The sequence below is a fragment of the Oreochromis aureus genome, linkage group 5, assembly GCF_013358895.1.
Source record: "Oreochromis aureus strain Israel breed Guangdong linkage group 5, ZZ_aureus, whole genome shotgun sequence".
NCBI classification, from domain to species: Eukaryota; Metazoa; Chordata; class Actinopteri; order Cichliformes; family Cichlidae; genus Oreochromis; species Oreochromis aureus.
This window is the reverse complement of record NC_052946.1, coordinates 19,892,702-19,907,339: the sequence shown is the minus strand read 5'-3', so window position 1 is coordinate 19,907,339 and position 14,638 is coordinate 19,892,702. Positions and strand designations below refer to the sequence as shown.

The 14,638-nt window shown below is 43.3% G+C and overlaps 3 protein-coding genes across 3 annotated transcripts; 1 reads left to right on the top strand and 2 right to left on the bottom strand.

Annotated features, from left to right (window-relative positions):
• Positions 1 to 208: 208 nt before the first annotated feature.
• On the bottom strand, positions 209 to 2,498 carry fndc10 (fibronectin type III domain containing 10). The gene has a single exon (XM_039612227.1). It carries the CDS (start codon positions 2,496 to 2,498, stop codon positions 1,497 to 1,499), a length of 1,002 nt encoding a protein of 333 aa, XP_039468161.1. The 3' UTR covers positions 209 to 1,496.
• A 3,341-nt stretch (positions 2,499 to 5,839) lies between these two features.
• LOC116333911 (olfactory receptor class A-like protein 4) lies at positions 5,840 to 7,248 on the top strand. The gene is made up of 2 exons (XM_031757205.2): positions 5,840 to 5,926; positions 6,014 to 7,248. Exons 1-2 carry the CDS (start codon positions 5,840 to 5,842, stop codon positions 6,872 to 6,874), a joined length of 948 nt encoding a protein of 315 aa, XP_031613065.1. The 3' UTR covers positions 6,875 to 7,248.
• Positions 7,249 to 7,789: 541 nt separating this feature from the next.
• Positions 7,790 to 12,309, bottom strand: LOC116333808 (olfactory receptor class A-like protein 4). Its single transcript, XM_031757071.2, has 4 exons — positions 12,034 to 12,309; positions 11,573 to 11,830; positions 9,134 to 9,370; positions 7,790 to 8,114 (listed from the first exon to the last, which is right to left on the bottom strand). The coding sequence occupies exons 1-4, from the start codon at positions 12,307 to 12,309 to the stop codon at positions 7,902 to 7,904; spliced, it is 984 nt and encodes a 327-aa protein (XP_031612931.1). The 3' UTR covers positions 7,790 to 7,901.
• Between the last annotated feature and the right edge of the window lie 2,329 nt (positions 12,310 to 14,638).

The following is a 14,638-nucleotide window of genomic DNA, read 5'->3' as shown; positions in this document are numbered from 1 at the left end:
GTAAGCAGACACAGTCAACGAGCTTTTAGAAGCAGTGCATGCAAACATAGTGACCATTAATTCCGTATTTCATGTCTTACAACTTTTACTTTCTATTTAATATGTTCGTACAGTGCTGTGTTTTGGCAAGGCAAAAGGGAATCTGCAGTGACCCAGAGAAGCAATTGCTGCCGTCTACGAAATTGCAAGGCTTTTTCCAAACTGTTTGAAGGCCATCATTCTACAGCAAGATAAATCATTCACAAGTGGAAAACATTGGACACAGCTGCCAGTGTTCAGGAGTGGACGTCCCAGCAAAATCCAAGACCTACATTTCAAACTCAGATAGTTACTGATGTCCAAGACAGTGCAATTAGAAAAAGACTAAAAGAGTATGGATTGTTTGGAAGCATTGCGAGGAAAAAAATGGTCATGACTTAGGTTTGTAAAATTGTATCTGAACAAACCACAATAATCCCAAACACAGCAGCAAATCTAAAACAAAATAGCTGAAAAAGAAATCAGTCAAGGTGTTGCGATGCCCAAGTCAAAAGTCCAGATGGTCACTCACCATCTTGTGCTTTTCTGTAGTTTTCATGCATTGTAATGTTTTGTGAGTTCATTTTATTTTTACTTTTGTTTGGTTCTTATTTTGTATGTAAACTGACCACGCACACACACACACACACACACACACACACACACACACACACACACACTGAGAAAAGAAGAAGAAAAAGGACAGCTGCTCATTATTAAAAATGACCTCATAGTACTTTATTCACTGACAGCAGGACAGAAAGGTGGTTTAACTGAAGATGTTTGGCACAGTATTTGGAGATTGTACACCAGATTGTATTGCCCGTCAGAAAACGACAAACAAAGCAAAAACAGTGTTGTTGTGACTGACTCGAGTGGAGAAATGTGGTAACTGGTAAAGTTTCATTTTTCGGTGTCCCATTAAGGACACTTTTACAGGCTGCACATTTAGCAAAACTCTTGTTTCTCATGTACTAAAAGCCATTTCATTATTGGTATTGCTGTAGACATGCTGCCCGATTCAATCCGCAGACAGCCTTGAACAGAAACGTGACACAGTAAACTGCTGTATTTACAAATTGCAGATAACCAGTAGGCTAATTTTGGTTCAGTGCATCCTCGCTGAGGTTCAGAAGGCATGTTATTAGTAGAGCCACAGTAGATTGTGCTTCAGTTAGGTCATAACAGGATGAGTGTGTCATACTGGAAAAAAGGAAAATAGGACTAATATAAATATTAACTATGACTGCGAGATTTATGGAAACTTGTTTCAGCAGCTGAGAAAACTTTTTTTGCAACTAAAAAGACAAAATTTTGGGTTATTTTCGCAAAACTGACTCGAAATTGAGAAAATAACTTGACATTTTGACAAATGGATTACAAAAAAACCCGTTCATTTTTCCCCCAGGGGCAGAAACAAGTCTCCACAGAGATAAGACATGACCGCGGTGCGCGTTCATGTGGGCCATTTTAGTGCATCAGTGATGTGAGTGAGCGCGGTAGGAGTGTGTGTGCTGTGCCGCGGGGCTCATGATGTTTTCCGTGATGTACGCCACCAGCAGGCAGATGATGACTAGCATCACGCAGATAGCCCCGCCCACCGTTGTCATGGCGATCACAATGTCTTGCATCCCGGACGGCGGCAGCGTGAACTCCACGCAGTCCTGCTCCGGCCTCTCGGCTGGCTCGGAGCGGCCCAGGGCGCGCAGACAGATGCGGTACGGGATGTTCTCGTGCAGCTCGGAGAGCAGAAAGTCCCTGCAGCCCGACCCAAGATGGACACCGGCGCATTCAAACTGAGTGTAGCTGCCATTCCACCAGCAGCTTACCTCGTAGCCCCCGCGTCTGTGGCGTCGGCCCCTGAAAACAGAGTCTGATCGCGAAGTTTCCTCCGCTGTCGCATTCGTCCCGGGACTGCTGGCCTCTTTAGTCTTTGTGGATTCGGACTGGTGGGTCCACTGTAACAGTACGCTGCCGTTGGTGAGAATATTTGCCACCAGCTTCCCGAAAGACACCGCACTCCTGCACTCTCCCTTAGAGCACTTGTACCCAAACAGAGTGTGCCGAAAGCACAGCTGCCCCCCAATGCCTCCCTCGATTACTCGGTAGGCGCACACCGGTGATGGCACATCCTCCGGGCTCCATCTCGGTGCCCTGCCAGGGCTGTCAGATATCACAGTATTATTATTATTATTGTTATGATGATGATGATGATTGCCTCGACTTGTGTTGAACGAGGAGCTCTTCACGTGGCCTGTTACCTCTTCACGCTTTGATGATGGCCTGCTCTGATCGCTGGGAGTGACGTTAGTCTGTCTCAGCCAATTTTGGGTCACATTATTTCTGTCTCTCACCTCTGATGAGGACGCCGATGATGATGATGATGAGCTGTTGAGCTGATGAGAGCCAGCTGTCTGGGGTAGCGTGCAGAGCAGCAGTGCCGATAAGGCGAGCAGGGATGGTCGCTGTGGGTTTGTCATCTCACCGAGCTCTCGTCGAGTTATTTTCTCTCACAGTGGATCAGATGGGCGATGGCTGAAATGTCTGCCATAAGATGCGATCCAATTCAGTGCACGCGAAGAAAATCCGCGTGAAACGGGATCCATGGGCGACAGAAAAAACATTGAGTTATGCGCCCAGTGCAGTTGGTGAGAGATCCGAGGGTGACCTTGCAGGATGAAGTTAATGCAGCACAAACGGTGATAAAAGTGGCCTCAGTGCAGCTCGCCGCTCGCGGACAGTTCGGGTGGACCGGAGGAGCAAGCTCGTGCCATCAGATTGGATTTCTTCTTCCTGTCTGGCTTGACGTAAATGGCTTTGATGCCTGCTGTGTTAGAGTGCACGTGCAGGAGCGCGCCCCGCGGAGTGCTGGGCAGCGTGGGTGCGTGCACAAAATATTTCTAGTCATCAGTGCTCGGTTTGTGAGTCATCAGCCCACACAGCGCTTCAGGTAGCTGTCAAGTCACCTGTGTGGACTCCCGAAAACAGCACTGATGGAGGGATTGAAGTCTGCCCACCTGCGCTGAGTGTATCCTTCATGATTTATGGTCGGGTCACAGGAAGCCAAATGTGCCCAGTTACAACGTTACAGCATCGATGCTCTTTTCATGGCTTCAGCCTGGAAAATGGTCAGATTGTCTCAGATGAAGTCAAACTGAGTTCAAAGCCAGAGTGTTGCGACCCTGTGTAAAATTAAATAAAAACGGAAAGATTTGCAAACCTCACAAACCCATTTTTTTCACAATAAAATAAATGAAAGTATGTACACCTTTAAGAAAAAAATATTAGCTCATCTTTTTATTTGATGGTAGAAACACATCAAAAAAGCAGAACAAAGCCACGTTTTAAAAGCCTGAAAACATCTGGGAACTGAGGGGACCAGCTGTTCGAGTTTTGGGAGAGGAATGTTGTCCCATTCTTGTCTGATGCAGAAGTCTAGCTGCTCAGCAGTCCTGGCTCTTCTTTCTCATTTACATATATATATTTTTGGTTCATAATTAGCCAGATGTTTTCAGCTGGTGAAAGGTCTGGACTGCAGGCAGGCCCATCAGCACTCTGACTCTTTTACTATGAAGCCATGCTGTTGTAATAGAGGGATGATACAGTTTAGCATTGTCTTGCTGAAATATTTGAGGCTTTCCTTGAAAAAGATGCGGTTTGGATGGGAGCATATATTGCTCCAAACCTGTATGTACCTTTCAGCACTGATGGTGCTTTTCCTGATGTGCATTAATGCCATTTTCACTGGCACTAATGCACATCCAGACTATCATTGCAGGATTTTGAACTGACTCTTGACAACAACCCCAAAGCTCTCACTCCTTTTTTTTTAGGCCAGATGATACAATGATAGAGTTTTAACCCAGGTTTGTGGATTTCTCAACGTGCAATGATTTTCATGACAGAATCATCACAGTTTGTAATGCAGTGCTGCCTGAGGGCCTGGAGAGCATGGGCATCCAATATTGATTTTCAGCCTTGTTCCTTGCACACAGAGATTTCTCCAGATTTTCTGAGTCTGTCGATGATATTACACTCTGCACATGACGAGATATTCAAAGTCTTCACAGTTTTATATTAAGGAACATTATTTCTAAATTCTTTCACAAACATTTGGCTTAAACCTCTGCCCATCTTTACTACAAAACTCTGCCTCTCAAAGACTCTTTTTATGCCGATTGACATTAATGACCTGTTGCTAAGTAACCTAATTAGTTGCAGTGTGGCTCCATAGTGCTTTACGCAGTTGTTAGGCAAGGAAAAGGTTGCTGATCTGGTTCCAGTCAGAGATATAATTCCCTTTTGACTTGTGTCAGGAAGGACATCCAGTGTAAAACACTTTGTGATAAGGGAGTGGCTCAAGAGTAGTTAGATGCAGAATAATCCTCCAGCTGTTTCTTTTTAACAACACATTTTTTTCCAGTCTTTTGTTGCCCCGTCCCAATTATTTTGAGAAATGTTGAGGGCATCAAATTCAAGTAAGCTGAAAACTGTGACACACTAGTAAAATGTCAAAGTTTACATATTTATATGTTTTCTGTGTTCTATTATGGATAAAGTGTGGGTTAATGAGATGTGCAAATCATTACATTCTGTTTCTATTTACCTTTTACACGGTGTACCAACTTAAGCTAACATAAGAGTGCTTTTGATTGCATCCACGTTTGTATTTAAATAGCCTACAACTAAAATTTGTTTAGTCTGCGGTGTACAAGAATTATAAACCCAAAGTCCAGCAATCTTATCGTTCAGTATCTTTGTAGTATATAATTTACTGTTGCTGGTCACAGTTTTTGTCGTATGAAAGAGAAGGAAGGCATACACTTTGCTCAGCATTAGCTGACATAAAGCTGGGATATTTAATATTCAAGCACTTTGCATGTCTGTAAACTGACGAGTTTACACCGAGACTCATGACATGACACTCATGACACATGTTGTATTGATGATGTTTGAAGCATGAGTATTAACAGCTTCTTCAAAACAAAGTCACTGCTGCCGATTAAATCTGGTTCAAAATCACATTAATGCACTTTGCATGCGCTCATAACATGTTGTTATATCCGCTTGTGAGTTTGGACTCTGTTAATGCACGGCTATACTCTGATGCAGTCATTCCTCTGTGAGAGTCTTAATGTTTGCTTTTGTTGAGACTGGTTCTGGGAGTTTGATGAACAACCTTTTGGTTACTGGTTAAAAAACAGAAAACAAAGTGGAAAAAAATTCCACTGCTGATTCATAATGATGATGTTTGGTTCTCAGTGTACATTTAATTAAGCTGTGCTTAGCTGAGAATAATCAAGTTTTCTCAAGAGATTAGCCGGTAAATAATTAACACCAAGGGAGTGAGTGTGAATGGCTGACTAAAAGATTTTAAGTGCTGAATCACTTGAATGTTTTCTTTCTGGTGCATTTGGTCACCTGTTACTGTATTGCCCTTTAGCTAAGCTTATCATGAGACAATAAAAACAAACAAATAATACCCAGGTCAGATTGCTAATCCATTACAGAGTTATGTGCTGTGGTTAGTATGAACGGTGACTTGCAGGTGTTCGTGTGTTGATGGGCAGCATGCTGAACTGCTCTGTGACGCACGGATAGCTGGAAAATGCGTGCCTTCGTGCTCTCGCAGCTTCTACGGGTCAGATTAAATTGACCTTGAGACTGATCAGCAACATTTGTTCATGTGCGATGAATGTGTTTGTTTGTCAGTGTGCGCATAAAACACAACGAGAACTGTGAGGAGTAGAGCTCTTCAAGCTCACAAACCAGCCTTTTGTTATGAAGAGGAGAAGTACGTCGCCATGCAGAGGATGATGCCATGTCAAAGGTTTTCACTGTAGAAGCGATTTTGTTTGGGCTCTTGGTGTTTTCTGGCATTTTGGGAAACATCCTGGTCATCTATGTGGTGAGAAAGCACACAGGATTTGGAGTGTGAAGTGGGCTGAATGTTTTGGTTTGATTTGTTCTCAGTCTGTCTCGTTTTTGCTCTCAGGTGTTTCAGTCAGTCACTAAGACTCCACCTCGTAGACTCCCTCCTTCGGACCTTATTCTGGTGCACCTGTCCCTAGCTAACCTGCTGAGCTCACTTTTCCGCACAGTGCCTATTTTTGTGTCAGACCTGGGCTTGGATCTGTCTCTGTCCTCCGGCTGGTGCAGAGTCTTCATGCTGCTGTGGGTGTGGTGGCGAGCCGTGGGATGTTGGGTGACCCTGACGCTGAGTGTTTTTCAGTGCACCACACTGAGACGCCAAAATGTGGCCTTTGGACCTATTACTGTCCAGAGGGAGAGGCGGCGGCTCTGGGTTGTCCTGGGGGTGGTGTGGGGGGCGAACCTGGCTTTCTCTGTCCCTGCACTGGTATACAGCACTCATGTTAAAGGCAATGCCACAGTGGAGCTGATGGTGATCAGCTCCACCACCAGGCCTCTGCTAGGCTGCGTCTGGGAGTTTCCATCAGAAGAACAAGGCTTGGTCTTCACCTCTACTTCACTGGCAGTGAACGAAGTGTTGCCGCTGGTGCTGATGGTTTGCACCAATGTTGCCACACTGCACGCTTTGGCCAAGCACATCCGAGCTGTTGCCTCAGGAGGGACCCACACTGAACTCGACAAACACCTGTCCAGTGAACGTAAGGCAGCTCGAGTGATCATATCTCTGGTGTTGCTGTTTGTTGTCTGCTGGGTGCTACAGGTTGCTGCAGTAACATACTACAACCACAACAGGGGGCACCATGTCGAAGGGCTGCTGACTGTTTCCCATTTTTCTTCTTCACTGTTTGTGGGATTCAGTCCCTTGGTGGTGGCCCTGGGACATGGAAAACTGAGGAGAAAAATCATAAGTATGATGCTAGGGTGAGCTACAATTCTTAAATGTCACAGTAAAGGTGCCGAAAAGCAGACTAAATCCCCAAAGGCTCCAGAAAAGACGAGAAATAAACCAGTTTTTGTTGTTCAAAGAGAGATGAAGGTCATAAAAGTGCAAGAGAAGATTAAATAAAATAAATTCTGAACAAGAGCACTCAGAGAAGAGCAAGGACTATACTAAAACTCTCATGTTTTATTATGTTTTTATGACAACACACTGAGGTGTGACCTTTGACTCATGACCTTAAAGCATTACATACTAAAACTGTGTCTTTATTTTATTGTCTTTACTCATATGTTTGGAGCAGAGTCAGGGGAAATCTTTGGCTCCTATAAACGGTTAAATTTGTGATTTTCAGATATATTCATGCGGTGTGGGATTTTGCAAGACTTTATGACGTCATTGTGATGTTAAACAAATAAAAAGAATGTTGTACAGCTCTCTTCAAGACCTTTCTATTTAAACTATTACTCAATATGGTTTTTTAATCATTTTTTTTAGGTCAGCTTTTATCTAAGGTGTTAACAATGGTCGAGGTCGACTGTCAACTTAGATACTCATGTCCCTCAAGGTCTAGGATATTGTTGTGCAATTGAAGATGATCCATAAAACACTGTGGGCAATATTAATTTTTAATTTCACATTTGGTGTCACCTTGACATTGACCAAATTTTCATGAACTGAAGCGCAACATATCACAACATTGAAACATCCTCAATCAAAAATACACCAAAACTGTTCTTTGGAAACGTCTTCTTGGCTACAAACATACATACAAGTTTAACCTTGTGTTTTCCCACTTTAAAATTAGGGAGACAAAAAACATCACCTGAAGCCATAATGGTAACTAATGATGTTATACTGAACCAAAAACAAAATGCTTCAGCCACTGCCGTGGTAGTTTTTTTTCTTTCCTTTGAACCCTTTTGTCTATAATGAATACAAAAAACAAACAAACAATAGATCATGATTAGTGATGGTATATTAGGTGCGACTCCAGAGGTTTTGCAGAGTACCATCAGCGCACGAGTGTGGACCTGATACAAGAACGAAGCTGCCGGTGGCCGACCGCCAGAACGACAGGTGACAAGGCAATGAAGATGATGTTGGCAAAACGAGCAATGACCAGCAGATAATCGGCTGAGGAGCCACGGTTGTAGTTGAAGTAGTTGACAGAGATAACGCTGGTCCCCCATGAAAGGATGAAGAGTATTATGAGGGTGAGAATCACCTGGGGAAAAAAAAAGCAATCAATTAATAAGAAAGCACTTTCAGAGTTCAGGACGTTGCTAAATTTGCTGTACTGATTTACTCTTAAACACATCCAGTCACATAGCTCATATCTGAAATGACTGATTTACAGCTGAGCTCATCACTCTATGCAAATACAGCAAACTGAAACGAGGAGTGATGACTCAGAAGAGACTGCAAGTGGTTGCTGGAGCAATTGAAACAGGAGGCAGCAATGCAGGGCTGCAGTGGCACTCATATGTCAGAGGGAGATATGAGAGAATTTGCACCTGAAACAGACCAGCACGTTGGGAGGATGCGTTTGATGTGTGAAGGATGACAGTGTGAATGTGCAGCTGTCCCTTCTCAAGTTGATGTCATTTTCTTTGAGTCAATGCATTTACATTTTTTTAAAGCAGCTTATCAATCAATCAATCAATCAATCAATCAATCAATCAATCAATCAATCAATCAATCAATCAATCAGAACTTTATTTGTCACATGCAAGTTGCCCTGCAGTGAAATAGGACCCCCCGACCTTACATACACAACGCAGACATCACATGGGGAGACAGGTCGGGGATCGGTAGTATTACAGAAAAACACTGAAATGTACAATACAATGGTAAAGTCCAAGAGTGAAAAAAAGAGACCTCTACTCATGCTGGGCTCCTATGGGAGGACAGCCTCTGCACAGAAAGCACATAAATGTCCACATCACAACATTATGGAGCACGTGACAAGCAACTGGGGTGGGTAGGGGGTGAGGAGTAATCTGAAGCAAACACAGCAGCCATCCTGCCCTGCAGCTATTTTTCCAGTGCTGGGCCCAGACCCGCCGTGTTCTCCAGGAGGGAACAAGCATCGAAGGCGTTTGGAAAGGGAGGGGGGATGAGTGAGTGCGTATCAGTGTATGTGTATGTGTGTCCAGAGTTCAGCTGAGACAGTATTACATTTTACATTCATTTACACAGCTTGCTGACTCCTTCATCTACCTCCAGTGCCCCCTTCTTCCTCACCTTGGCTGCTCGTTTCTCGGCTGGCACCCGCTTTAATACCGTTGCGTCTTTCCGTGGATTCCAACCATGGGTGTAGAGGGTGTAAAGCGAGGTTAGGTTTGTAACGGCCATCAAGATTATAGGAATCATTTCATGTATCACCAAAGATGTGGTGGCGTAGGCCAGGCCGCTGGTGGAGGGAAAGTTCCACACACAGCCCAGCAGAGGACGTGTTGTGCTGCTCACCAGCATCAGTGTCTGAGGAAAGAGCAGGGAGAGCAGAGGGTGGGTCATGTGCTCAGCCAGCAAGTCAGAGAGATTATTATTTTTTCTAGATCCATCCATCCATCCATCCATCCTCATCCGCTTTATCCGAAGTCGGGTCGCGGGGGCAGCAGCCTAAGCAGAGAAGCCCAGACCTCCCTCTCCCCAGCCACCTCCTCCAGCTCATCCGGGGGAACACCAAGGCGTTCCCAGGCCAGCCGAGAGATATAATCTCTCCAGCGCGTCCTGGGTCTGCCCTGGGCCTCCTCCCGGTGGGACATGCCCGAACACCTCACCCAGGAGGCGCCCAGGGGGCATCCTTGTCAGATGCCCGAACCACCTCAACTGGCTCCTTTCGATGTGGAGGAGCAGCGGCTCTACTCTGAGCCCCTCCCGGATGGCCGAACTTCTCACCCTATCTCTAAGGGAGAGGCCAGCCACCCTTCCGAGGTTCGACTAACGGACGAACTCTCCTTTCCAGCACCCTGGCATTTTTCTAGATCACTGATAGATTTTAGCACTCAAAGTCTGAGGTTAATGATGATTACGTTTGCTGATAATGTTTTAGATGACCTCATTTTGGTTCTTGTTTAAAATGAGGTGGGGGAGTTTTTTAAATATGTAATTATTATTATGGCCCTGATAAAATCAGTGGGGTTGGAAGAACAACACATACCTAACTTTACCAGGTACACCTTATTAGGAGTCAGCTCAATTCCGATTTTTTGATCAAATCCGATTTTTTTGTCTGCTTGTTCACACTACACATAAAATGCGACATCAAACGCTCTCCAGTGTGAACGCTCAAAGCGGCCCGCATGCGCAAAAGAAGATGTCACACACAACTCGCTCTGTTTAGACCCAGAGCAAACAATATTGTTTGACTGATTGCCCTTAATATAAAGACTTCGGACTTTATGTTTCCAAATTTTTGCCTTAAGTTATTTTGTTATTTACATAATAATGTAGATGACCTAATAATGATCCTTTTTGCTGTTTTAGAGGAGCGGTGCTTCAAAGGATAGTTGCAGATTTCTGTCAGAATCTGCAGAAAATACAGTAAAAAATAAAATGTTCACATTTCTTCAACGTTGTCTTCCCAACAGTTTCACCGGATGGTAGGAAATCGTTCGCGATGTCCTATCGGGCGCTTCTCCGGCGCTGATAATTGGCGTCTGTCTTGTGTCAGTGACGTAAAAGACGGATTTAATGCGACTTGACCGTTCACACAGCAGTCGCTTTCTAAAACATCGGATACGTATCGGATTCAGTACCACATACGAAAGTGACCCAGATCGGATTTGAAAATATCGGATTTGTGCCGTTCACACTGTCATACCAAGATCGGATATGGGTCGCATAGGGGCGAAAAAATCGGATTTGATGCGCTTTCGCCTGCAGTGTGAACGTAGCCTCAGAGACTTTGGTCCATATTGAGATGGTAACATCACACAGTTGCTGCAGATTTGTCAGCTGCACATGTGGCATTTAAACGATGCTCAGTTGATACTACAATGCCAAGAATGTGCCAAGAAATTATCCCTCAATCAATTACACCATCACCAACCTGACCCATAGATACAAAGCAGGGTGGATCAATTTTTGTTATTTACACTAACTTCTGACCCTGTCATCTGAATTCTGCAGCAGAAGTTAAATTCATCAGACCGGTCAACATTTTTCCAATCATGTATTGTCCAATTTTGATGAGCCAGCATTAACTGTACCCTCAGTTTCCAGTTCCTGCTGACAGTGTTGTCGGTGTTCTGCTGCTGTAGCTGATTAGATATTTGTTAATGACATGTTAAACAGATGTACCTACTAAAATGGCAGATTTGTGTCTATGTAAAGATCTATATGCCTGTTAAAACGTGAAATGTATTTATTCATTCTTTTTTTGTAATTTAAATATCAAAGTTTTGATAACCATACGAGTATCATCAGTACATACAAAACAACTGCATTAGTTTTGAATACAAGCTGAGTATTTTTTTTTCTAATTTTTTTTAAATTAATGTAATGTTTCTGACAGTCATTGTTAAATGTGTCACTTTATGTGATAGAATAATGACAGGGAAAACAATGATTGAAAATAAAAATAAGGTAAAACACCTTGGAAAATTACTATTCCTGATGACAAACAAAAAGAAATAAACTACTTGGAAGGTCCTTGGCAGTGCCCTGTGTTGCTCTCACCTCTGTAGCGTTCTTGTTCCCATTAGAGGAAAATATATGAGCTGGAATGGAGTAAATAAGGTTACCAATCCAGATGAGGCCCAGGCACACCAGGAGGGTCTTAGGAACACCCCGGGGCCCATTTGCAGCACCAGGAGCCACACGCTTCAACGTCTGGAGGTGGAACGCACTGAGGAAGAGTGTTGACCACGCATTGACTGACCGCAGCCACACCGACATTCCCATTAGCAACTGACAAAACCCTTTGGTTGTATATATCTGTAAAAACATAAGAGGGGCTTAAAGGTGTAAGTGCAAGGAGCTCACAAGTTAAATCTAGATTTAATTTGGTTAATTTGATCTTTCATGCATGCTTTCTGTGTAAAACACAAGCTCATTGGGTGAAACACAACCAACATAGAGTATTGAAAAAAAAAAGACTATAAAATGAGTGAAGAGTGAATTATGGACAATGACAATACCTGCAGTCCAATCTCTGAGATGATAAGGAGTGTGTTCCTCAGTAGTGACACCAGCAAGTTAGACATTGCCATGTTAACGATGATGATGTCCGAGTTACGTCCCCAGTTATGTTCCAAGATTATGCTCTTACCAATGACCAGAATCACAGTGGTATTGCCCAAAATTCCCATTATCACCAGGATAATGTAAAAGGCAGTTTGTGCAGGGGAAACAAAGATACGCATTCCCATCCCTGCAAGATCTGGCTCTTTTCTTTGGTCCGAGAGGCTGCTCATTGTTCCACAAATAAATAGACCAATCTGTAAAGGAGTTTTAACAGCTCACGAAAAGTTCTGAAAAAATTTTCATCGTTGATTTGAATGAATATCCAGTGAAAACATATTAGTTATTATCCTCGAACAAGCTGGTAAGACGCTGGACTGTAGTTAACTGGCCTTTTGGTTGATTTTTTGAGTTTGAAGATGGAATCATTTGCATTACTCCTCCATGGACTTACTAGAATAAATGATCTTGCCTGTATCATTGGAGCTGTGCTCTTGTAACACAACCACTGTTCAGGCCACAGAATATTACAAAGCATCCACAATATTCGAGTCCTTGGGGAGTATGAGGTGTATATTAATGAAACACAGGAGATTAATCTACTTCCTTGCATAAACGTGCTTCCCTTGCAAGTTTACTACCATCATCCTAAGGGAAGTGAAGGCTGTTTAGTGTGTGGTCATGGAACCTACTAACAGATATTCCTAAAGAAAATCAATACTTTGCACCTTTGTTACAGTAAGTAAATTAGTGAGAATTCTTCTCTCCTTATTCAGGACAAGTTGCAGTGTTCACCAGTAGAAATTCTACAGTTTCTTGGCGCCCTAGGCAAAAATGCACAGAGGGTTTCTGCATTTATGTTTTAAGGTTACGTTATAATGTCTTTGGTTCAAATCCATGCCAAAGACTTTCTGCATGGTCTCTCTCCGCATGCACCAGCTTTCTATTAAGGTCCAAGACAAGGCAGACTTATTAGGTTAATTCAGTGGTTCCCAAAGCTTTTTTGCCAGGCCCCCCTTTGTTTTACAAGAAAAATGTTCGCGCCCCCCCAACACATCCTCCAAACACACACACCCATATTTTGTTTACAAACTCCATTGCGGTTTATTCCACACCTCAAACATTTAGTAAACAATTAAGCAAATACAAGTAAACGGCAATAAATTACAGGTAGTAATAAAATATACTACTAACTCTTTTACGCTACGTCCACACCTACACGGGTATTTTTGAAAACGCAGCTGTTTTTATGCGTTTGGGCTTTTCGTCAACACGTAAACGGCGTTGCGATTCACCGAAAACGGAGATTATTTAAAACTCCTTTTTGCGTTTACGTGTGGACGAGGAATACAGAGTTCGTCACGCAACGACAAAGGTATGTGCCTCTTTTCACGTCACGCTGTGCGCCACGTTATTGTTTACATGAGATGAATTGCAGAATGGCAGATAGAGACAAAATACTGTTGCTGTTCATCTGACTATCTTCAGGTTTTACACGCTTACAAATACACACGCAGTTACTGTCCCTCCATTTAGAAAGGCAGAGGCGTCACGGTGTAATTATTTTACGTGTTGTTTTTTCCTGTGTAATAATATTCAACATTGCTATCAATACATTTTTCAAAAAATGCCTCTCTGTGCAAAATGGGTTCAAAAACAAAAACAGCTGTGGGATACTGTTTGTCTGTGAACAAATTACGGCAGGATCAGCCTGATATTATTTGTATCCCACTGTAACTTTACTGCATAAAGAGCTAACATGTCCAAAATGTCAGGAGTAGTCATTACAAGAAGTGTTTGTGAACTAAAAATCGAGAATGTTGGATCCTGTTTGTCCGTGATTTGGAGAGCCCAGCGCTGCTCCCGACGCAGGGAAACTAATTCTGCAGGGGAGACCTACCTTGGCACTTGTGCAGGTGAAGCCAAAGGGAAGATATGCTTCACCATATTTTCTAGTCTTTGGCTTGGAAGGAAGTTGGTTTGGAAACATATTTGGCGATGCTTCATCTCCTGCTTTGCGTTTGTGTGGGAGCCCCGTCAAAAACCTGTCCATTATGCTAGCAGTGTCCAAGCTTTCTTTTCTTTTTTTTTTTTTATACCGCGCCCCCCCTGCAGCATCTGCGGGGCGGGCCCCACACTTTGGGAACCTCTGGGTTAATTGGTGGTTCTAAATTGGGCCTAGTTGTGAATATGAGTCGGCCTCTGTGTTAGTCATGTGATGAATTGGCGACCTGTCCAGGATGCACCCCGCCTCTCACCCTGTGACAGCTGAGATAGACTCCAGCCCCATAACACTGAATTGGATTAGCAATTAAGGAAAGATAGATGGAGTATTTTTATCACCAACCGAGCTAGGCTTCCTTCTTATTTGTGTCATTAATGCTAGCAGCACCCAGCAGGGGGTATAATCATCTTTCTAAATTAGATGACAGGCTGCACTGAGTTAGAGTAACTGTAAGACAAGAAAAAAGAAAAGTTTTTCTGAAATGTGAGACGTGCAACGACAAAATGCATTCTACATTGCATCGAGGGATCGAATCAGTGCTCCAGTTAACATCTTTA